Genomic DNA, 24,820 nt, shown 5'->3' on the forward strand with positions numbered 1-24,820 from the left:
CCGCTTTGCTAATATGTTCTCACAGACAAACTTGAAATCCTCATTCACTTGTCAAAGCAAGGAGTGTCAGTGATTCTGATGGTTTGATGAATGTCATTGCCACTAATGCCCAGGTGCTGCACTTCCCTGCATCCACCCCATACTGCACCATTGTTCCCTCTCCAGTTTTTTTCCCCATTTTGACAGATATTATTATTATTATTATTATTATTATTATTATTATTATTATTATCATCTGCCCATCTGACTGGGTGGCCCCTGGCATTCTGAGCGGCCCCCAACAAAATATTTAAAACACAATAAAACATCAACCTTTAAAAACCTCCCTGAACAGGGCTGCCTCCAGGTGTCTTCTAAAAGTCAGATAGTTGTTTATCTGTTTGACATCTGATGAGAGGGCATTCTACAGGGCAGGTGCCACTACCAAGAAGGCCCTCTGCCTGGTTCCCTGTAGCTTTACTTCTCACAGTGAGCGAACCAGCAGAAGGCCCTTGGAGCTAGACCTCAATGTCTGGGCTGAGTGATGGGTGGAGACACTCTTTCAGGTATACTGGGCCGAGGCTGTTTAGGGCTTTAAAGGTCTGCACCAACACTTTGAATTGTGCTTGGAAATGTACTGGGATATGGCTACTATATCCTTTTTGATCCCAGTGGCATAGCGTGGGTTGTCAGCACCCGGGGCAAGGCAAGTAATTTGCGCCCCCTAACCCGTGGATTTGCGCCCCCTAACCCTAACCCCCAGATGTTGCGCCCGATGCGGCCGGCCCTCCCTGCACCCCCCACGCTACGCCACTGTTTGATCCTCCCCTCCCAAAAAAATTATTTAAAGCATGACCATCAACCTTTTCAGATACCATACATAAACAATTGATGCTGCCACATACTGTGTGAAACAATTGGTGCATTTTCTCCAGTCGGCAGGGCTTGGCAGACGCCATGTCTTACAGTCAGTGTGGGTGATATTAAGCTAGACTGAGCCATTGTCCGACTTGGCAAAAGGCAGGTTCCTGTGTTTCTACCAACATACATACAATGCATGGAGGGAAGGAGGCCGCCCATTTCCCACTGGGCCTGCCCCCTCATAGGTCTTTATAAAACCTACACATGCACAAGTGGAACAAGCAATCTGTACACTAAAAATATGCAAGGAACAGATCGTGCAGGCAGAGCCTACACACATGCAGTTTTTTATATATATACGGTAAACGTAGGCATTGTCCAGACAGCCTGATCAACCTAGCTAGCAAGTAAAGCTCCAGAATTAGAAACACCGTTGATGTCAGAGGTGGCAAAAGTAGGGAGGCCGAGGGAAGTCAAGGAAGAAAGAACTCTGTGGGTAGGAAGGGAGCTGAGAGTTAAAGAGGAGGAGGAGGATATGAGTCCTCCTTTCCGTTGACATCCTCAGGGAAGGACTGTTGGCAGCAAGTTCATTTTGACTCTGATGTATGTGAATGTTGCGTATATTGGGGATATTGTGGAGGTGGGGGTGAGAGAGAGAGAGAATGGCCATTTACATTCAACAAGTGTAAGGCAAATAGTTGAGGTGTGCACCCTGAGTGTTTCATATGTGACTTTCATCAAATGTGCAGTCTGCATACCTGTGTGTATGCAGTAGTTGAGTTGTGCAAATCTAGTATACTTGTTCACACAAACGTATGTACAGATGTAGAGGCAACTTGTACATGTGCTCAGTGTAGCGTATGAATAACGAGAGAGAGAGAGAGAGGTGGAGTGGAAGAGGTATTTACACACACACACACACACACACACACACACACACACAAAGCCATACTTTCTTTAGAGTTCAATGCATGCTAACAACACACACATGTTCTATAGTTACAATGAATGGAAACAAGAGCAAGCAGAGGGTGGATGGGGTGCTCCACCATAGCATGGGGGGCATATTTTGGAATCAGTTCTCACCTCCCTAACCCTAACCCTAACTCTCTCATGGCTGGGTGCCTAATTTGGCCTATAGACTTGCTGGAGTAGAGCACTTCAGTCAGGTGAGTTGAATTAGCAGACACAGCACATGAGTTGTTAATTTGGCTAGAGATACAATGTGGAAAGATGCTCAGGTGTTCCACCCTTGCATTGATTAAAGACAGCCAGAGCTCTGCTCAGAAGAGGATAGTAGCCATGGTGAGATCTATTTTTCTCTTGCCTCTACCCACTCTGTGAATGGATTGTCAGCCATTAGGTGCAGCATAATAGGGGTTTGGGCACTGGTGGTTTTCATGCCATGATTATTGATGATGTTGGGGCATCTTTTAATGCCAATATGGGTGTCTAGCTCTCTCTCCCCCTCTCTTTCTCTCACACACACACACATCTTCTCTTCTCAAAGAAGATCAAAGACTTGTTTTTATAACCAATATAACCTCATCTCCTCTTTCTTAGATCTCTCTCAGGGCGAATTGTTGGCGGCGTCTGGTGGTTCTTCACCCTCATCATTATCTCTTCCTACACTGCCAACCTTGCTGCCTTCCTTACGGTGGAAAGGATGGTGTCTCCCATAGAAAGTGCTGAAGACTTGGCTAAGCAGACCGAAATAGCCTATGGAACTCTGGATTCAGGTTCAACCAAAGAATTTTTTAGAGTAAGTTTCCTGGTTTTTCTTACAATGGCTAAACTATTTCATTATTATTAGTAGTAGTAGTAGTAGTATTTTTAAAAAAGAAGAAGCACAATCACCCTTTATTCTCTCAGCATGTTTGTGTATGTGGAGAAGGATTGCAGCTACTGGAGCTGCTCCATCTTCAGCCTAACACATAAATGTAATCTATGCGCACAAATCCTAGATGCATGTAGGCACTGTGTGTGCAATTAAAAGCTCTGCAAAAGTTTCATGGAGAGAGGCTATGGATGTAAGGGAGAAGGTCCTAGCTCAATAGCAGAGCAGCTCAGTCAGTAAGTATGAGACTCCTAATCTCAGGGTCTTGGGCTCAAAACCTACATTGGGCAAAAATGTTCCTGAACTTCAGGGGGTTGGACTAAATGGCTCTCCAACTCTATGATTCCATGAGTCTATGATTCTACATACCTTCCTTGAAGAGGGTCCCAGGCTCAAATTTGGCATCCCCAGTAAAGACGAAAAGACTCCTAACTGAAACTCTGGAAAGCAGCTGCCAGTCAGAACAGACAACATAGGTAGAAATGGTGCTGACCTCCAGACAATGCTGGGCTCAAATCAGTGCCATCTCGCATGGCCAGTTGTCAAGGATGAGCAGAGTTGTAGATGGACCATACCACTTGGTACAAGGCAGCTTCCTATGTTCCTGTAGCTGTGTAAGCCCTGTTCAGGGTGGAGGGAAGATCCAGCAGGTACATTTCTCCTCCCCTTTTGATGTGATTATTTATATGCTGATAAGTCTCAAAAGAATATTTGTATATGTAAGTACACTTAACATTCCAGTACCAGGCCTGTTATGGTACACTGTAATTTTGTTTTAGAGAGAGCCTTTTCATAATTAAGCGACCTCATTAATGGATTGACTTTCTGGCTTGTTTCACTCCTTCCTGTTCATGTGGATAGGCAACAAACCATGTTCCCTGGCATAGCATTAGGTCTGAACCAGAGACCATGGTTTATTTTGCTCTCAACAATATGCATGGTTTGTTCTTGGCTTACTGACTATGGTTTGCTGGAGCAAAGCAAAACAAGAACACTGATTTGAACATAGCACAAAGCCAGAGATAGTAGTTTTCCACAAAGAATCCCAGGAACTGTAATTTGTAAAAAGTGCTCAGAATTGTTGGGAGGCTATTCTCCTCAGAGAGCTACCCCCCATTAACTGCAGCTTGTCATGTGGAGAGCCGCAATTATGGCTTGTTTGAAACAAGCCACTTGAGAGGCATGGCAGCTGGATTGTTTTGGCAAACCATAGTTCAGATTAACTACAATTTAGGGCTTGGACACAACACTAAACTGTGGTTAATCAAAGCTAAAAGGAAATGCTTGCAGTCAATGCACAGTTGCACGAGAAGAGAAGATGGGTATATGAGATCATACCTCATTAATATTGCATTATACCAGGCAAAATGGTGTTCTCCATATGTTGTCAGACTCCAACTCCCATCAGCCCCAGCCAGCATAACTAATGCTTAGGTATGATGAGAGTTGAAGTCCAACAAAAGCTGGAGGATACCCCTGCATTAAACCATAGTTTATTGTGATGCCCATTTATTGTGAACATTACAATAAACTATGGTTTAATGCAGGAGTTTCATCCATGTGTTATTGGACTACAACTGCAGTGAGTGACTAGCAGAAAACTCCCCCCACCATCTCTCCAGTTCTTCCTGCATCCTGGATCTAGGAGACTGTGCAACAAAGTCTCACCCCAAACACTCAAGGATACTTTTTAAATGCTTTGGCAACTGTCTATTTTCATCTGCTATCTCCGTCTCCAGAGAGTTGCATGCTATGGCCCTTCTGTTGTCTTCAAACTGTGATTCAAGGGATAGGTGGTTTTTGTGTGTGTGTTTAAAAAAGATCAATTGCTGGCAGAGAGGAAAAGATGGGGGTGCATGCACCCCCTCTTCTGTTATCTAAAAAGAAATCCTTTCTTTCAAGTAATGAAAGGCAAGTGTTGTTACAAGGTGTAAAAAAAGGAAATCATTAAATATCTGAATGCTGCAATGTACAATTAAAAGAACTGGGTGCTTTATTGCTATGTCTCTTGGAGGAAGATGCATCTGGAATTCTAAATAATATGTAAAGGGAAATCTAGTGCAATCAAGAGAGGGGTTTGGTGGGAGAGATGAAATTGACTGTGGCAGCATAACTTGAAACTTCTCTGACAGCTAAAATAAGGACTTATGTACCTTATAACTTGGGGTCATAGTCAGGCTAAGACCTTGGGTGTCTGGATTCCAAAGGGAATGTTTTCAGATAAAGAGTCCACTGAGGATTGAAGAGTTGGGTTGGGTCTGGGCCCAGAGCTTAAGCAGGAGCTAAATCAAGGGTGGGCATGCTGTGGAACTGCAACGTCCATTGCCCCTAGCCATTGGCCATGCTGGGTGAGGTTGAAGGGTGCTGAAGCCCAACAACCTCTCAAGAGCCATTGGTTCTTAATCCCTGAGCATGAGCTGAGAAAACAGGCTGATGCTGAAATGCATTGGACAGGAGGTCTTGCTCTGTTGACTAGGTATGGGAGAATGTGACACTCTATTTCTTGATTACTCGTTCATTGATTACTGCTCCTTTACCCTTGAGACCTTATCAGGGAAAAAGACAGGATGATGATGATGGTAATGATGATGATGATGATAAGGCACGCCTGGATCTACCTGGGGATTTGTTGAAATATTGTGATCCCTGGTAAAGGTAAAGGGACCCCTGACCATTAGGTCAAGTTGCGGATGACTCTGGGGTTGCGGTACTCATCTCACTTTATTGGCCGAGGGAGCCAGCGTACAGCTTCTGGGTCATGACTAAGCTGCTTCTGGCAAACCAGAGCAGCGCACAGAAAAGCTGTTTACCTTCCCGCTGGAGCGGTACCTATTTATCTACTTGCACTTTGATGTGCTTTCACACTGCTAGGTTGGCAGGAGCAGGGACCGAGCAATGGGAGCTCACCCTGTTGCGGGGATTCAAACCGCCAACTTTCTGATCAGCAAGTCCTAAGCTCTGTGATTTAACCCACAGCGCCACACAAAGACTTAGTAAGGTTTTCTAATTTATATTTAGACACACACACACACACACACACACACACACACACACACACAAACACCATCTGCTTTTGAAAGTTCCATTGCCCCCCAAAGAATAATAACAATAATAATCCAGTTTGTCCTGTGGCATAAGGGGTTGCTCCTGGAGGACCAAACTAGATGCTTTGGTTAAAGATGCAGCAAAAGATGCAACTATGTATATTTGGCTGTGTTCATACCACATGTTTAAAGTTTATTTAAAGGCACACAGGGGTCACACCCATACTACACATTTAAAGAAGTGTTGTACCCCTTTAAGCAATCCAGGCTTCCCTCAAAGAGGCATGAGAATTCATCCTTCACAGTTCCTAGAGTCCCTAGGATTCAATAGGAGAAGTCTCATGTGTATTGAATTTGCTTTGATTGCATGGGCTGCTGGAGAGATGCCTTCTGCACAGCACAGTTCTGCACCTCTCGCATTTAAAGCACAGGACTTCCCCCTAGGAGAATCCTTGGAACTTTAGTTGACCCCTACAATTCCCAGCCCCCTTAGAAACTACAGTTCCCAGGATCCATTGGGGGAACTGTGAATTTGACAGTAATTCATTACAGGTGTGTGGGGTGGAGGATCCCTACTGGGAAGGCAGCACTTGGGAAGGGGAGACTGTTCTCTCCACTTGTCTCTTCAGATGGGATCCATTCAGCATGCAGTGAGTTTTGTTTCTATGTATTGTTTTGCTTCTAGTTTTTTATGGTTTTAAATTTATTTATTTATACTCAGTTATTGGAATGGGAGTGCTGCAACTCTCAGGTCCTGTTTGCAGGCCTCCAAGGGTCCAGAATCCTCCTAAGGGAAGACTGCAAACAGAACCTGAGAGCAGCAGCAAATGATGGGTGCAAATGCTTTAGAACATGAGAAGAGCCTGCTGGATTGGGCCAATGGCCCATCTAGTCCAGCATCCGTCTTTCACAGTGGCCAACCAGATGCCAATAGAAGGTCTGTAAGCAGGACCTGGGCTCTGTGGTTAAGACCACAGTGCCACCCTCATCCCTGTGATCCCTGGTATGATTCAGTAAAGGTCCATAGTGCCCAGCATCCTGTAGATGCCTCCTGGAAGCCTATGTCCAGAACATGAAGGCAATTGTGCCTCACATAGTCTTGCTTTCCAGCAATTGATACTGAGTCAGATACTGCCTTTGAACCTGTAGGTTCTTTACAGTCACTATGGGTGATAGCTGTTAACAGATGCTCATTTTAATCCCTGAATTTGTCTAATTCTTTTTTAAAGTCATTTGGGTGGGTGGCCATCACCACATCTTGTGGCATTGCACTCCACAGATTAATTACATATTCTGTGGAGATGTACTTCCTTGTGTTTCACTGGATCAACCACATCCAGGTTCTAAAGTCATGACATGAGGGGCCTCTTTTGCCTTAACCCCTTGTTCTCAACCTGCATCTTGTTATACACCACCTTTGTTCCAAGCTAAAAAGCAATGAACACTTCAGCCTTTCCTCATATGACACATGCTCCAGTCCTTTGGTTGTTTGGATTGTGCCTTTCTGCTCATTGTCAGTCCTCTTCCTCTTTCTTTCTGTGCTCCGAGGAGTATTCTGGTGCCTGAGCACAGATATGTCACTCAGCAAGGTCTTGGAACATGAAGTTCTTGGTTCATGTCCCAGAATCTCTGGCACTTAGCCATGTGCAGATGAGAGGTGCCTAGGTTAGTCCAATCTTTGGCCTCACTAACAAAGCCACAAAGTATTAGTCACTGATGTTGTGGTGTTGTTTTTAATGAAATGGGGAACACTTACTATTTGAAAGTGGAATCACACCAGCAATTCATTTTATGTGAACAGATGGTAATGAATTTCATCTGCTTCAGGACTGGGCAGCATCCAGCCAGCAACCTGTTTTATACTGCTGACTGTTTCCCTAGCTGTCATAATGGTTTGGTGGCTGGCAGGACTCAAACTTTATAGGTCAAACATTCCCAATCTTAAAAAATTAAAATGCACCCTGAGTTCTCATGATATGGTGTTCTCATCTGTGTATGTGACATTTTCACAGTAGAACATACTTTATACTCCAAATAGCTCCTGAGCTCCTGCAGCTTCCCAACTGCAAGTTATCTGGCTACCAAAGGATTCCACTTAGTCATGCTGGCCACATGACCTGGAAAAACTGTCTGTGGACAAACGTCAGCTCCCTTGGCCAGTAAAGCGAGATGAGCGCCGCAACCCCAGAGTTGTCTGCAACTGGACTTAACTGCCAGGGGTCCTTTACCTTTTTTTTCCTTTCTTATTTCTAGTTAGCAGCACTAGGCAGCAATGCAACACAAGGGTGGTGCTATAAATGGCAGTCAATGGGTTTTGTGCACTTTTATCCACATTCTGGAATGCTTTTATCCCAATGGGATAGACATTGGGAATGTTTTAGCCTTTTTAGTGTAATCCTTGATTCTAAAAAAATAAAAATCCCTTTTATTTCAAAATGTCTGAGGTGATCTTCTACCTCTGCTATCCAATGCAGTATGTCTGTATGTCTGTTGCTAGGAGTTGCAAGTGATGAGAGTGCCATTGCTGTCAGGTTCTGTTTGTGGTCTTCCCACAGACACCAAGTTCGCCACTGTGAGAACAGGATGCTGGACTAAATGGGGCCATTGGCTTGATCTAGCAGGCTCCTGTGGTGTCATGGTTAGTGTGTTGGATTAGGACCTGGGAGACCAGGGTTCAAATCACCACTCAACCATGAAGCTTCCTGGCTGACCTCGGGCTAGTGACTGTATCCCTTAGCCTAACCTACCTCACAGGGTTATTGTGAGGATAAAATGGGGAGAACTATGTATGTCACCTTTAACTCCTTGGAGTACATAGTTGTTGTTGTTTTGACAGGACATTGCATGACTAAAAACCGAATGCATTGCTATTGGGTTTAGGATAATGTAATGTATTGTGTTAAAGTTGCATAATGAATCTGATTCTTTCTGTACATCAGAATTAACAAGAGGATGATGGAATCCATAATTAGAAAAAAAAATAGCATGTTGTCGCCATTTGTTTTTGATAATTCCAGTAGATCCAAGTGACCCTTGTACCCAGTTAGCACTCTGGGGAGTGGGGAACCTTTTTCAGTTACACTCTCTTCCATACAACCATCCAGGGGACACATACCAGCGGTGAGCAGGACAAAAAGCAAAAGTGGGTGAAGCAATTAAAGTAGGCTAGTTACCTCTCTAGGGGATGCGGGTGGCGCTGTGGGTAAAACCTCAGTGCCTAGGATTTGCTGATCGTAAGGTCGGCGGTTCGAATCCCCGCGGCGGGGTGAGCTCCCGTCGTTCGGTCCCAGCTCCTGCCCACCTAGCAGTTCGAAAACACCCTTAAAGTGCAAGTAGATAAATAGGTACCGCTTTATAGCGGGAAGGTAAACGGCATTTCCGTGTGCTGTGCTGGTGCAGGATCGCCAGAGCAGCTTCGTCACGCTGGCCACGTGACCCGGAAGTGTCTCCGGACAGCGCTGGCCCCCGGCCTCTTAAGTGAGATGGGCGCACAACCCTAGAGTCGGACACGACTGGCCCGTACGGGCAGGGGTACCTTTACCTTTACCTTTTAGTTACCTCTCTACCCTCCCTCTAAGCAAGCAAGAATGATTATTGAATCTCAATGGCACATTCTAGTCAGGCAAAAACACTCAAAGAGGGTGCACATCAGGCCAGGGAAAGGAATTTGGCCAGGGAATGGGTGCAACCTGTGGAAAATACCAAGCACCAGACAGAGGGGTCTAGAGGCCTGCATTCAGTCCCCGGGGTTGAAGTTCCCTACTCACAGAATTTAGTGGCAAATTCAGAAGTGCAGAGTAACTTCATTATAGTCTCAGCCACACACTCTTCTAAGATTATACAATCTTCTAAGATTATACACGAATAATCATTAGAGATCCATTGTAATGACCAATGCAGATCTCCATATGTTGCCTTCCAGCTAGATCTACTTTTTCGTGCTTATGCACATGGGCAAATGATTTGGAGTGTTCCAGTATCTTCTTTTGGAGTAATGTGGTTTTCCTGAAGTTCCATTGTATGTGGCAGAACTTGCACACCGTTTTCTTGAAACTGAAGCATCTTGTGTTTTCAATATTGCCAAGAGCTTAACTTTGGAGCATACAGGAAAAACCACTACAGTATTTGGTGTTCTTTACACACAGCTCCTTTCACTCTGGCTTCAGTTAGTGCAAAGAGTGAGAATATTCCTTTTCAGTAGCTACAAATTTCCTCTTTCATGTTGATTGGGCATCTCTAGGTTGCTGGAGACGGGGACCCTACTAGGGCCCTGCTGCAGAAATAGTAACAGGGCCTCGACCTCCTGTGATCCCAGACTACTGCACTTCTGCCCACTTCTGGTCCTAAAGTGAAATCTTGTATATCTTCATAGCAAAATTTGGCATGGCTGATAAATGGTCCCCTTTGACTTGCATCCTGCAAATCTTCCCTCCACTCCATTTAACCTCTAATTGCGATTTGCAACACACACATGAGCAAATTTCACTCACTATCTCATGAATATTTGCTTGCAGAAGACACTAACTGTGAGACCTGAGACTTTGTGCAGGTCAGAGAGCAGAGCATGAATTGCAAAGTTGTTGAAGTGAAACTGCAGTAGAGCTTCAGCTAACGGGTTAACTTGGTAGCTAGGAGAATGTATCACTGGAGCAAAGCAGCCAGAGCCCCAGGGAAATGCAATCACTCCCTGTTTCTGTGTTCTACTTTTGGGAGAACAACTACGCGATAATGATAGTGACATTGCCTGAGATAGCTAAGGCTCCATATTCTTCCCCCCACCCCCAAACTTACTGTACCACTTTATATAACTGCTGTGTCACATGAATAGGTGCTTGTTAGAAGAAAATATATAGCTTCTCTGTAGGGACGCAAGTGTGCAGGTGATGAATTGGTTAGATTATTAATTGATGAAAGACCTTTTGAGCGATTGAAGAGGTGCCCTAAATGAATAATAGGTATTTTTACAATTTTTTTAAAAAAAATAAAGCTTACAAACATCACGAATGGTAGATCCTTTCACAGAAGAGATGTCCAGCTCTGTACATGCCTCATTTAGGATGGCAAAGAATCCTTCTGAACTTTAAAGACTACCATTGATTATTACAGCATAAGCTTGAAGTGTTTTCCTGAATGCATTGGATGGAGTAGAATGTAATATATGAAAGCTTGTATCAGGGGATGGGAGCCCTTTTGGGCCTGGGGGCTGCATTGCCTTCTGGGCAGCCTTTTGGGGGCCACATGTCCGTGGGGGTGGGAGGCCAGAGGCAAAAGCGGGCAAAGCAACAAATATAATATAGCTTTGTACAGCATACTTATCCAGTCCTCTCTATCCTTTATCAAGTCACTCAAGAAGCTGTATCAGAACTCAAGGATGCATTCCAATCAGGATAAAAAGCAGGATCTGTGATGAGGAGCATGATCTGGGGAGTGTGCTGAGAGCCTGGAGTGACACATTTGGCCCCATATCCTGTGGTTTCCCACCCCAGCTTGTACCATAATTTGTTATTCTTTAAGGCACCACAATATTTTTTCTTTCTTTCTTTCTTTCTTTCTTTCTTTCTTTCTTTCTTTCTTTCTTTCTGGTTTTTGCTGCTGACTGAAACAGCTACCCATCCAGGCATTTTTAATATATATATAATGATAACAGACAAAATGCATGTCAAAGCCCAAAAACAACAGTTGTTAAATTACTTACTTACTTAATGTCCAAAGGACTTGCCTTCTACAACCCAAAAACTGTCCAAATTCACCTGAGGCTTTGAGAGACTTGGAATGGAGCAGTCCAGTTTCCACGTTAGTGTCTGCTTGGCATGGTCGAGATCACTGGGCGGTGCTATAGCTAGAGGGGGCTAGCTGGGTTTTTTGCCCCAGGTGAAGCCTCCAGAGGGGTGCCGTTGAGGCTCCCAGTCTGTGTGTGTGCATGTGGGGTGGTGCCAAACTGTGTCTTTGACCTGGGTGAAATAAAGCCTAGCTTTGCCTCTGCACTGGGGCTGGTTCTTGTTTTTTCCATCTCTCTGTGTGCGCATGTTGGAGTGAATAGAAGGCAGCTTGGCAGGGTTGGGAAATCTTAGACCTGGTGGCTTCTCTTATTTTGCCCTAGGGAATTTCCTTAGGCCACATGGCCCCTCCTTAGGCCACACCCCTTACCAGGCATGCTCCTCAGGTGCTTTTGCCTGGCCAGAATGCCCTTGAACTGCAACAATGCTCTTGCTTGCCTAGTTGAAGAGATGTTTGTGGGTTGGGGGTTGTAGAAACCTCTTTAAGTTTGATTGGCTGGAATGCAGCCAACCATACACCTACCCACTTTTGCCTCTGGGCCTGCTCATCACACGCATGCAGCCCCCAGGTGGTTCAGGAGGCAGGGCATAGGCAATGGCACTCATTGGGTTCCCTGGAACCACCATTGCTCAGAGCAGTGGTTCTCTGAGCCACAATTTCAGAATAAAAATTTGCTAGCACCAGACCAAATTCTTTCTTGATAGGAAATACATTGGAAAACAAAAAGAAACAACTCCCTGCAGTGATTGATTTATAGTACAGAACACAACTATTTCATAATATGATCGTGGGACATCTAGAAAATTATTTTTTTTAAAAACTCAGCTACATAAGAACACAAATCATTCCCAAAATATAATTATAAACGAGACTCTTACATATGTACCTTAAGTATGTATACAAACTCAGTGAGAGGTGTGAGCTTGCCTGGTGATGTCATTTATATCAGGTTCAGTTTAAGACAAACAAACTCTCATCTCCTCATCAACACAAAGAATCCTTTCTCTTTTCTCATTTTTCATATTTGCCCTGTTTGTGGAGAACTGTAGAACAATACCCAATGCTCCTGAAGAGAGGCATGGATACTGTTTCCAGTTAGAATCATATAACTGTAGAGTTGGAAGGGATCCTGAGGATCATCTAGTCCAACCCCTTGCAAGGCATGAATCTCAGCTAAAGCATCCACAACAGATGGCCATCCAACCTCTGTCTAAAGACCTCCAAGGAAGGAGAGTCCACTACCTCTTGTGGAAGTCCACTGCTGAACAGCTCTTACTGTCAGAAAGTTTTTCCTGATGTTTAGCTGGAATCTCCTTTCTTGTAGAATTAATTGGTTTGAGTCCTACTGTCCAGAGCAAGAGAAGACAAACTTACTCCATCCTTCATGTGACAGCCCTTTGGATATTTGAGGATGGCTGTCAGATAGTCCTCTTTATCAAAATGGGATAGCTGCCTTTGACAGCCTTTTCCTCCAGATGGGAACCATTTACATATATCCAAATGTAATGAATATGCCACTGCTGTGATACTGTGGGATACCTGAGAGAGGGGAGAAGAAACAATCCAGAAGTGAAGTTGTCTTAAGTCTACAGCTATGGCAGCTTATCTGCCTGGTAAATCTTTTAATTACATTCAGCATCTAATGACTCACAATTGTACAAGTAGATATGTAAGCTCTGCTGCTGCAGAACCTGATGCCACAGTTGTAAGGATATGGGGAAATAAGAAGAGCATGCTATCTCTCCCCCCTCCCCCAATGTTTTTGTACTATGCTATGCTACACTGAGGGGGACGCAGGTGGCACTGTGGATTAAACCACAGAGCCTAGGACTTGCCGATCAGAAGGTCGACGGTTCGAATCCCCGCGACGGGGTGAGCTCCTGTTGCTCGGTCCCAGTTCCTGCCAACCTAGCAGTTCGAAAGCACGTCAAAGTGCAAGTCAATAAATAGGTACCACTCCAGCGGGAAGGTAAACAGTGTTTCCGTGTGCTGCTCTGGTTCGCCAGAAGTGGCTTAGTCATGCTGGCCACATGACCCGGAAGCTGTACGCTGGCTCCCTCAGCCAATAAAGCGAGATGAGGGCCGCAACCCCAGAGTCAGTCACGACTGGACCTAATGGTCAGGGGTCCCTTTGCACTTTACCTTTATGCTTCACTGAAACGCTTAAATGCTTCTTTGAATCTTCCTGCCACACTTGCCATCCTCTCCTGCCACACTAGTGTGGTGCATGCCCAACTCACAAGCCACTCCATACTCACAAGCTGCCAAAGCTGCTCTTGGGCACTTTCTGTGTCATCCTAATCAACTGCTGCAGGTAGTTGTGCTAATGAAAAGGGATGGACCCCCACATAGCCTGGGACTACAACAAGGTGCAATAAGCAGTTAACATATAAAGACATCCATAAAGTTGGATGCCCATTTGGCCAAAGCACCAGATTCTGAGCTTAGCTGGTCACACATATACCGTGCAGGATGAAATGATGTTTGTTATTTTCCTGCCTTAAATGACTGCTCTATCTTTGGGGACAGGAGCTTCATTGGAGAAAGGATTCTTTGCTTGTATCCTCTGGGCATCTCGCTTAGCCTCTGAGCTCTTAGCGTTGCACACTGCACTAGGTTTCCAGAGCAATCTTGTAATGTTCCCAGGGCCTAATAATTTCTTCCCTGCAGGCAAAGCAAGGAAATATAGGAAGTGATAGCAGTCCCAGCACGCAAAAGGATATCTCTTATTCTTAACTGTTGCTTACCAAGAACAAACCTTGGTGACAGCTAGGGAAGGGGGGAGAATTCAATTTAGTTCACATTTAATGACAAAACCTACTTAATTCATGCTTTCCGAAACATGGGAACCAAAATACCTGCCATCCTTCAAAATTCACACTCTGTCGCATTTTTGTAAAATAAAAAATCAAGATTCCCTGTGCTCTGCTCCACTCCCTCTTTCTTCCTGCCCAGGGTAGCCCTATCTTCTGCCTGCACCTCAGAGCTGGGGCAGCAGCCTCTCCTCCTCCTTGTTTGCTCTCCAGCAACCACTACAAGCTGCCCAAGGGAAGAGGGTGGTAGCGATAGCCAGGGAGAGGTCAGGGAGAAGCCAGGGAGAGGCAACAGAATGGTCCCTTGCAGCTGCAGTTGCCGCCGCCATCGCCACCACCACCTAGGACAAGCACCAGCTCAACCTCCTTCCCAAGCTTGGCGATGGTGGCACTGGTGGAGGCGACCTTCTGATCAGCAAGTCCTAGGTCCTGTGGTTTAACACACATCACCACGCAAAGACTTAGTAAGGTTTTCTAATTTATATTTAGACACACACACACACACAACACACAAACACCATCTGCTTTTGAAAGTTCCATTGCCCCCCAAATAATAATAACAATAATAATCCAGTTTGTGCTGTGAAATAAGGGGTTGCTCCTGGAGGACCAAACTAGATGCTTTGGTTAAAGATGCAGCAAGAGATGCAACTATGTATATTTGGCTGTGTTCATACCACATGTTTAAAGTTTATTTAAAGGCACACGGGGGTCGCACCCATACCACACATTTAAAGAAGTGTTGTACCCCTTTAAGCAATCCTGGCTTCCCTCAAAGAGGCATGAGAATTCATCCTTCACAGTTCCTAGAATCCTTAACAAACTACAGTCCCTAGGATTCAATAGGAGAAGTCTCATGTGTATTGAATTTGCTTTGATTGCATGGGCTGCTGGAGAGATGCCTTCTGCACAGCACAGTTCTGCACCTCTCGCATTTAAAGCACAGGACTTCCCCTAGGAGAATCCTTGGAACTTTAGTTGACCCCTACAATTCCCAGCCCCCTTAGAAACTACAGTTCCCAGGATCCATTGGGGGAACTGTGAATTTGACAGTAATTCATTACAGGTGTGTGGGGTGGAGGATCCCTACTGGGAAGGCAGCACTTGGGAAGGGGAGACTGTTCTCTCCACTTGTCTCTTCAGATGGGATCCATTCAGCATGCAGTGAGTTTTGTTTCTATGTATTGTTTTGCTTCTAGTTTTTTGTGGTTTTAAATTTATTTATTTATACTCAGTTATTGGAATGGGAGTGCTGCAACTCTCAGGTCTTGTTTGCAGGCCTCCAAGGGTCTAGAATCCTGTCTGCAAACAGGATCTGAGAGCAGCAGCTATCCCATTCCAGCAAATGATGGGTGCAAATGCTTTAGAACATGGGAAGAGCCTGCTGGATTGGGCCAATGGCCCATCTAGTCCAGCATCCGTCTTTCACAGTGGTCAGCCAGATGCCAATAGAAGGTCTGTAAGCAGGACCTGGGCAAAACATTCCTCACCCCCTGCAGTTCCCAACAACTGGCTTTCAGAAGCATAGTGATTCCAACAAGAGGAGGTAGAACATAGCCAACTCAGCAGCTAGAAACTGATAGTCTGACTCTGAAGGAATTTTCCTAATCCTTTTAGAAAGTTGGTAGATACTTTAAAATGCACTGGTGGAGGAAATAGGGACAGTCCAGGCTCAAATGAGAACCTGGCTGGCTTTTCTAATTTTGGGACTGTCCCTGGTTAATAGGGACGCTTGGAGAGTGCGTTGTTCTCACTGAGTGCTAAAGAATGGGTTTTCTGCTCAGACCCATGGCTAGAAAGCACAGGACAAGAGGAAAACTGCTCAGACCTGCCCTTTCTATGCATGGGACAAATGGAAATGTGGATGAGCCCTAGCTCTAGTCAAGAGGACTTTAGACAGTCCTACTTAGAGATGCTGGAGATTTTATTTGAGGATTTAATGGAGCCTTATGGGTTGAATCCAACTAAGTTTTTACCCACAGTTTCCCCACTGAAATTAATGGACCTATATTAGCCACATTCTACTTTGAGTAGAACCAACAATGAATACATGCAAAGCTCTATTACTCATCCAACACCCTTCCCAGTGATTACAAAATAGTAGCTCAAGGCAGCTATCTGTTTTCTGTAGTGAAAGTAGTGTGGTAGTCTTCTTAGTTATTTCTGAAAGAGTTTCCAAAGGAGCATCAGGAGTTGCTGATAATGTCTATTTATAATCGACAATAAACATCTGGTTGTAGAAGGTAGTTTTAATCTCTCTGAAGGCCTACATGAAAGGCTTAGAAATATGTTTGCATTTGAACTGTCCCTAAAAACACGCATGCAAAACAACCCCCCAGAAAGCTATCATCATTATCTCTTGAAGTTGTAAGAAATATTTGCCTCTGGTCTTCTAAAGAGCAGTATCAAAAAAAGGAAAATGGATTTTGCAGAGTACATAAGAGAAATCACTTCCATTTGTGGGCTTCAACACTTGGCTTCTCTCCATGTGTTTGTGATGAGGGCAAGCTGGATTGGAAGGAAGTCTTTTATGTACCACTGTATTTTCACCAGTATACGATAATTACATCAGGCCACTGAACCCACTTGAGTTGAGATCAGAGTAATAGGGAAAGGACTGTGGCACTGTACAGAGCACATGCTTTTGCATGCAAAACGGCACAGATGATGATGGTGGTGATGATTTCAGTCGACACATAAGGAGTCACCAAGGAACTTGCAGGATCTTAAAGCATGACATAAAGAAATCAGAAAAAAGAACAGTGCATTGTAATAAAAGCAGAACAGCAAGCCCCATTTTGTTCATTTGCCAGCATGATTTGGATTCCAGAGGGCATTTGTTCCTCTGCAAACCAGCAAAACTCACTGCAATGCCAGCCTGGGAAAACATCCATTTCCAGGTGTGGTTTGAATATAAACAATGCCTGCAAATGGCCAGCTTCAAAGGAGCTTGCTGTCAAAGCCCATCCGTGATGTCAGTGAGCTATGCTTGCAAAGAAACAATCAGGGCACACTTGAAGTTCCCCCAACGTTCCATCGCAGCTCCATTTTATATGACATCTGGTGTACAGCCAGTGGGTGTGGTTTAAAGAAAACGGGCCAGACAAGGAACCCTGGCATGCCTGCTTAAGCCCATGGGCCAGAGGTTGCTCACAGCATACTAAAAGTTTGAAATAGAGAGTTATATGGTCTTGGGAGGCTCACTGATTTCCTGCAAAAGGTTCAAACAATGTGCACTGCTAAAACAGTTGCTTACTATTTAATACAGTGTTTCAGTATGTCCTCCCTGCTGTGTGTATCATCAGCCAAACTGAACTCCTGTGGTCTCAGGGCTGCATTTGAATCTACTCAATGGAATGTGAAATCCCATTTTATTTTTCTTTTTTTCCCTGTCATTGGGATTCCATGATGGGGCAGGATGGAATTTTAACTGCTGGTTTCTCCTTGCTGGGCCAGCAATTCAGAGAAGAAGAGCGCTACCAGAAGAAAAATTGGCAACCCTACCTGGGGCTAACAAATTTGAGCTATGTTTTCCATACTTGTTCCCCATCAGCTCTCATCAGCCACTCACCCTTTTTTTATGTAAATAGGCAGAGACACACAACCCAGTTCAGCCATAATAACACAGATGAAGGGAGTATAAATATAGCTGCCCTGTTTGTGCTCTCCTGTGAACCTTGACTATCAGGTTCAGGTTCCACACAGGTGTTTGCAACAAGGCCATTTGCACCATTTATCCTAGACCAGAGATGGGAAACCTGTGGTTCTCCGGTTATTGTTGGACTCAGCTCCAGCCAAGGGTGCTGACAGCAACTTCTGGAGGGCCACAGTCTGTCCTGTGGGAGGAAGAGAAGGAGGCAGACTGGGTTATTCTTAAGGGGAGAATGCATAGCTAGCTCACTCCCAGAGCATCTAGGTTGGCCCTCGCCCAGCAGTATAGCTAGCCATTCAGGTGCCCAGTGTGGCGTGTGTGTCCTGCAGCTGGGGGTGGGGCGAACTGGCCATGGGGGCAGGGCAGGGCAAGCCAAGGCAGGGTGCACTGTGTGGAGCCTCTCTGCAGCCTCCCCCTCAGCTGTAGGGCAGCTGAGGCAGTGGGCAGACACAAGCCCCACGCTGCTCGAAAAAGCAGTGCGGAGCTTGCAGGCAGTTCACCCGCCACCTCCCCCTCAGGAGAGATGCATGGCTCAGGCACACTGCAGGCCCCGCAGTGTGGCACCCAGTGCCCCATGCCTCACACCTCACCTATCTACCAGTGGCAAAGGAAGGGGGGTGCGTTGGGTGCGGGAGTTATTTTTTCCCCAAAAAAAGTGTCGTGAGCCCAATTTTTATTTATTTATTTTTATTTTTGCCATTTTGTCACCCCCCCCCTCAGTGATGACACCTGGGGTGGCCCGCACCCACCTCACCCCCCTTCCTACACCACTGCCCTCGCCATATCATATGGTCTGGTGGGTCTGGTTAGCTCCTATAATCAATGGATTTTTTGCATGTTAATTCTGCACATTCAGTGGATTTCACGATGTTTGGGCATTGTAGGATGATTTATTGTATTTAATGTTTCCACTTCATTTGCATAGCAGCCAACCTCTAGGGGCTGAGGTCCCTTCAGCCCCCCAATAAAATATTTTAGGGCTCCAGAGCCCCCAAAGTTGATGAGCATTGCCATTCAAATGGTGTGTGTGTGTGTGTGTGTGTGTGTGTGTGTGTGTGTGTGCCGCATGTCATGTGATCAGTTATGCAGGACGGGGCTTACCTATTCCCCTCCCCATCTTCAATATTTTATTGAAGTTGGCATCCCTGTTCACTTGTCTAGATTTTGCATTTATATGGTATTGCTTAACTTTGCTGGATTTGGGGAGACATTGGAAGCTGCCTTATACTGAGTCAAACCACTAGCTCACCAAGCACAGTATCGTTTAATTTATTTATTCATTTTATATATTTATATATATATATATATATATATATATATATATATATATATATATATAATCATTATTTCATTTTAAAAATATCAAAGTGGTTTACAACAAAAATGCATAAAGCCATACAGTAAGAACTGTCTCTAGAAGTCTACACTGACTTTCAGACAGTCTCTCCCAGCCTTACCAGGAGATGCCAGGGATTGAACCCGGGACCTTCTGCATGCAAAGCAGGTGTTCTACCTCTCACTTGGGGCCCTTCCCAACAACATGAATCTCTTTCTGATCTCGTTCTTGATGAAAAGTGGTACAAAAATATTTGTATGAATGAATTAAACATTTGAACAAAATATATTAGAAGTAGGGGGAAATGGCCTATGCTAGTGGTTCCCAAACTATTTCCCCTATGGACCTCTTGGAAATTTCCAAGAAATTTGGAAGACCACTTAATGATATTTCTGCTTGTTTTAGCGATTACAATGAAGTGTTCTAGATGCTCTATGGGGTTTTTTAATTGTATTTTTATTTCTTCCTTTATTTCTTGTGTTGCATTTTACTTTATTAGACCTTGAATTCCATAGAATTCAAACTGTAATGCAATATAAGAAATAAAAGAAGCAACAAAAGAAGTGTGAAGTCTGAAGAAGTGTGCATGCACACAAAAGCTTATACCCAGAACAAACTTAGTTGGTCTCTAAGGCGCTACTGGACAATTTTTTTGTTTTTTTATTTATTTCAACAAAAATGCAGTTAAATATAATCATGAGTATTCATTGCAGGCATGCCACAGACCACCTGAAGGAAGCTCAGTGGTCCACAGGCCACAGTTTGGGAGCCCCTGGACCCTGCTAAGAATTTTGTAAAGTGAGAAATTGCATGTTAACCTTTCCTTCTTCCTCCACCCCAACTTCCTGTCTTCTACAGAGATCCAAAATAGCTGTCTATGAGAAAATGTGGTCGTACATGAAGTCGGCAGAGCCATCTGTATTTGCCAAAACAACAGCGGACGGGGTAGCCCGCGTGAGGAAATCTAAGGGGAAGTTTGCCTTCCTGCTCGAATCGACCATGAATGAGTACATTGAACAACGGAAGCCTTGTGACACAATGAAAGTTGGTGGGAACCTGGATTCCAAAGGCTATGGTGTAGCAACTCCCAAAGGCTCAGCATTAAGGTGGGTGGAATAATATAACAATATCCATGTTGTTATAGTATTCCACCTACCCTGATGTATTGTGTTGTCTTTTTCTTTCTTGTGGATTTGAGGTAAACTTAAAAAAGTTTTCAAAAAAAAAATCAGTATTCCATGAAGTTAAATAAGACGGTAAATTATGGTTTCATTGACTTTAATGCATCCATTTTTTTTCTAAATGTTCTCTCCGTGTTGTCCTTTCCGATTGTTTGTTGCTGTTTTTAATTTTACAGTCCAGTGGCTTTTTTCAATTTAAATGGTAAAAGCCCAAGTTAAAAACCGCCATACGTGACGGGTGTTAATTGCATGACGTGGTGTTCTCGTCGCCTCTTTTTTTAAAATCCCCTCCTCCTCCTCCTCCTCCTCCTCCTCCTCCTCCTCCTCCTCCTTCTTATTTTTTCTCAAAAGACAATTTCCCCATCCCGCACACTTCCGTTTTTTAAGCAATTGTTTAGATCCTCCATGCCACCTTTCCAATATTTAAACCCTGTTATTTGCTGTAACAAACACGTTCTCTATATAGCTCCACCTCCCTGTGAAAAACCAAAAAGAAAAAAAAAGTGAGAGAGAGAGAGAGAAAAGAGGAAACAAAAATTACCGGCCAATTTGTCCTCCTTCTGCTCCTTTCTTTATACGTTTTTTAACGACTTTAACCGAGCATCTGTGCATTATTCTTACGAGTTATGTTTTATCGTTTCAAGAAATGCTGTTAACCTGGCAGTATTAAAACTGAATGAGCAAGGCCTCTTGGACAAATTGAAAAACAAATGGTGGTACGACAAAGGAGAGTGCGGCAGCGGGGGAGGTGACTCCAAGGTCAGCCTCAATGTCACCACAATCGGGTACCTTAGTCAAGAGTAATCGGCAAGGCTGTTATTTTATGCATCAGGGAAAAAAGAGCCTGGAAGATGAGAAACCATCTTGAAACCATTATGTTCAAGTCACTTGCTTGTCCAGTAGCTTGCAAGGCTCAGGGAGGGGGGATTTTTTTTCTACTTCCCCCCTTCCTTTGCACTGCTACCGTTGCAATCAATCCTGGGTCCTTATTTAACTAACAGAGAGAAAGAGAGGAGAAACCAGACTGAGGGTTTCATCCAATGCTTGTCATACTCAAAGTTGGCCCACTGAAATTAGTGGGCATGGTTAACTGAGGTCTGTTAATGGCATTGGGTCTCCTCTGAGTATTACTTCATTGGATGCAATCCAGGGAATCCTCTCTTGTTGTATTCGTTGAGTTGGATGTGGTTATATGATGGGTTATGGATTGAGTGGGATGGATTATATGAGTCTCTACTTATACACCAGTGGTTTTTACTGGGCCAGTCTGTCCCCGTTTGTATGGGGCCTCTGGTGGGTGTGGCAGGCAGATACGTTTCAAGGATTCACTCTTCAGATCCCAGCCAGGGGTTCCAAATGTTAGCCTTGTGTCTCAGTTGCATATCTAGCACAGGGCACTGAGTATTTCCAAAAAAATCAGAGTTCAGATATGTAAATAAGCTTGTTTGAAAATAAGGTGTGTGTGTGTGTGCGTGTGCATGTGTTCAAATGTGTTAGATTGCCAAGACCTTTGCTGGAAATGAATTACTAATTTTCTCAAGTTATATATTAAACACTAAGAAAATGAGGAGGGGGAGTATTTAAGTTTAGAAAGATACATTTAAAAAATCATATTGTTTCAGGATTTGCTGGCTCTTTAAGCTGATAATTTTTCATTGCTAATTTTTAATGTGTATTGTTGTATATAGCTCAGGTTAATGGATACTAGGATAGTTAAATAACCAGATCCTCAGTTTGTGATTTGTCAGAAAGAAAGAAACAATATCCATGTTGAATTTTTAAAATAGGGTTGCTACTTCCTTCCCTGACAAAATACCCCATGCCTTCGAGATTTGCAGACCTTCCAAGTGTCCCTGTTTGCCAGGAACAGTCCCGGGTTTACTGAAGCCGTCCCAGTTTCTGATTTGATCCCAGAATGTCCCACTTTTCTTTAGGACATCCTTATTTTCATTGGAGAAATGTTGGAGAGTATGGTATTATGTGACCCAAGGAGATAAGCAACTTTGCAACCTTTAGAAGACACCTGAAGGCAGCCCTGTACAGTGGTACCTCAGGATGAGAACAGGGTCCGTTCCAGAGCCCCGTTTGCATCCCGAACAGAACGTAAGACGCAACAGTGCGTCTGCGTGTGCGCGGGTCGTGTTTCGCCGCTTCCACGCATGCACGTGACATCATTTTGACTGTCTGCACATGCACGCGTGGCACATGCACGCTCCATTACTTCCGGGTTGCCACGGAGTGCAACCCGAAAGTGCTCAACCTGAAGCGTATTTATCCCGAGGTATGACTGTATAGGAAAGTAGGGCATCCCTATTCTCATTGGAAATGTGTTGAATGCTATGGATTTGCCTAAAAGGTGCATAGAAGTTTTCCCCACCAGCAGGTATTGTGATGATGCTATGCAGTTAGGCATTGGGGTGTGCATTGTTTGAGGGTGCATAAACCCATGGCTTGTTCCTGCAATACAATGCATGTTTCAGTTTCACAGCCCTTTGTCAAATCTAATAACCCAGCTAGGAAAGGGATATTTCATTAAATTAATCCCATTAATTGAAAAGTAATACCCTGAAGAATTCCATTAAATTCTCTGGGCTGCTGTTCCTCTCCCCCCTCCATGCAATCTACTCTTTGAAAAAAAAGAGCCAACAATAATTTGTAATTACTTTCTGTAGTTAACCAACCCACTTGCAGGAAGATTATTGATGGGGAAACGTGCAGGCAGTTAATACAGCTCCCCCCTGAATTTCTTCATAAATGATGCTTCTATCAGCAGAGCAAGTGCAATAATCATTTACTTTAATCATATTGGATAGCAGCAAAAGCTGTATATGATTAAAACAAAGGAAGTTTTATGCCATTTTCTTCACTTCTCTAGTCATTACCACCGGGAATAAAAGCTAGGGTTGGGGAAATATCCAAGTATACATTTGAGCTCAAAGGCTTATTCCGTAGCCCAACCTTTACTATAGTGTAACCGATGTTTCTGAAATACTTAAATCCCCTCTTGTTCATACTGTCGTATTAGGCAAGGTGTCCAGAAGGAGTAGAATTTGAAGCAGATCACAACCTTCTTTTGAGAGTCTAGGTAAAAAGATATCTTACTGCCTCTGAATAATATGATGTGGCTGGTTGGTTGGTTTTACATTTATATCCTCTCATTCCTCCAAGGAGCACAGAGTGGGGGAGGGGCATACACAGTTCTCCCCTTCCCTCATTTTATTTATCCTTACAGAACAAACATGTGAGGTAAGTTAGACTGACATGTGAGGTAAGTTAGACTGAGGTAAGTTACCTCACAAACATGTGAGGTAAGTAATAATAATAATAATAATAATTAATTTTACTATAGTGTAAACGATGTGAGTTTCTGAAATACTTAAATTCCCTCTTGTTCATTCTGTCAAATTAGGTAAGGTGTCCAGAAGGAGTAGAATTTGAAGTAGATCACAACCTTCTTTTGAGAGTCTAGGTAAAAAGATATCTTACTGCCTCTGAATAATGTGATGTGGCTGGTTTGTTGGTTGGTTTTACATTTATATCCTCTCATTCCTCCAAGGAGCACAGAGTGGGGGAGGGGCATACACAGTTCTCCCCTTCCCTCATTTTATCCTTACAGAACAAACATGTGAGGTAAGTTAGACTGACATGTGAAGTAAGTTAGACTGAGGTAAGTTACCTCACAAATGTGAGGTAAGTTATAATAATAATAATAATAATAATAATAATAATAATAATAATAATAATAATTTATTTATACCCCAACCTCCCCGGCCAAGACTGGGCTCAGGGCGGCTAACACTGAATAGAAATATAGTAAAAACATTTTTAAAAAACAACAGCAACAAAAACCAGTTGATTAAAATGTAAGTTAGAATACAGTTTAAAATGCAGCTTAAAATGCAGACTCGTTTTAGTGGTAGCCTATAGATCAAAGCCATGAGGGGAGAAAACGTCAAATATTCACGGGGCCAATTATCCATGCTGGTCCTACATGGGTCAGCAAAAAGAGCCAAGGGAAAATTTATATACAAATCCCATATAAGGGGTTCCATTAAAAAAAGAGGGGGAGTTAGACTGAGTGGGGGTTTGAACTCTGGTCTCCTAGGGCCTAGTCTGTTGCTCTAACCACTACACTATATTGGCTCTCAGTGGATAGTATTCACGATGACCATATAGTGCCTCCATAATGAAAGGCACTATGCCTCTGAATACCAGTCACTGAGGAACAATGGTGGGAGCAAGCTATTGCTTTCTTTTCCAGCTTGTGGGCATCCTAGATGCATCCAACTGGTCACTCTCAGAGCCAGGGTGCTGCATTGGACAGGATCTTGACCTAGCA

At 43.9% G+C, this 24,820-nt stretch overlaps 1 protein-coding gene across 3 annotated transcripts in view; it reads left to right on the plus strand.

Moving 5' to 3' along the window:
* LOC310754153 (glutamate receptor 3) overlaps nt 1–24,820 on the plus strand; it is a 204,452-nt gene that overhangs the window by 143,150 nt on the left and 36,482 nt on the right. Inside the window, exons 12-14 of one of the 3 annotated variants that reach the window (XM_083595718.1) lie at nt 2,404–2,602; nt 20,159–20,307; nt 21,126–23,666. In XM_083595718.1, the coding sequence (XP_083451844.1) occupies nt 2,404–2,602; nt 20,159–20,307; nt 21,126–21,285 (508 nt within the window). In that variant the 3' untranslated portion in view covers nt 21,286–23,666. Of the gene's footprint in view, nt 1–2,403; nt 2,603–20,158; nt 20,407–21,125; nt 23,667–24,820 lie in introns of those variants that run through there. The other 2 variants (XM_083595717.1, XM_083595719.1) reach the window with 2 other exon arrangements.

This window comes from Podarcis filfolensis (genome assembly GCF_964270895.1).
Source record: "Podarcis filfolensis genome assembly, chromosome: Z".
In the NCBI taxonomy this organism is placed as follows: Eukaryota; Metazoa; Chordata; class Lepidosauria; order Squamata; family Lacertidae; genus Podarcis; species Podarcis filfolensis.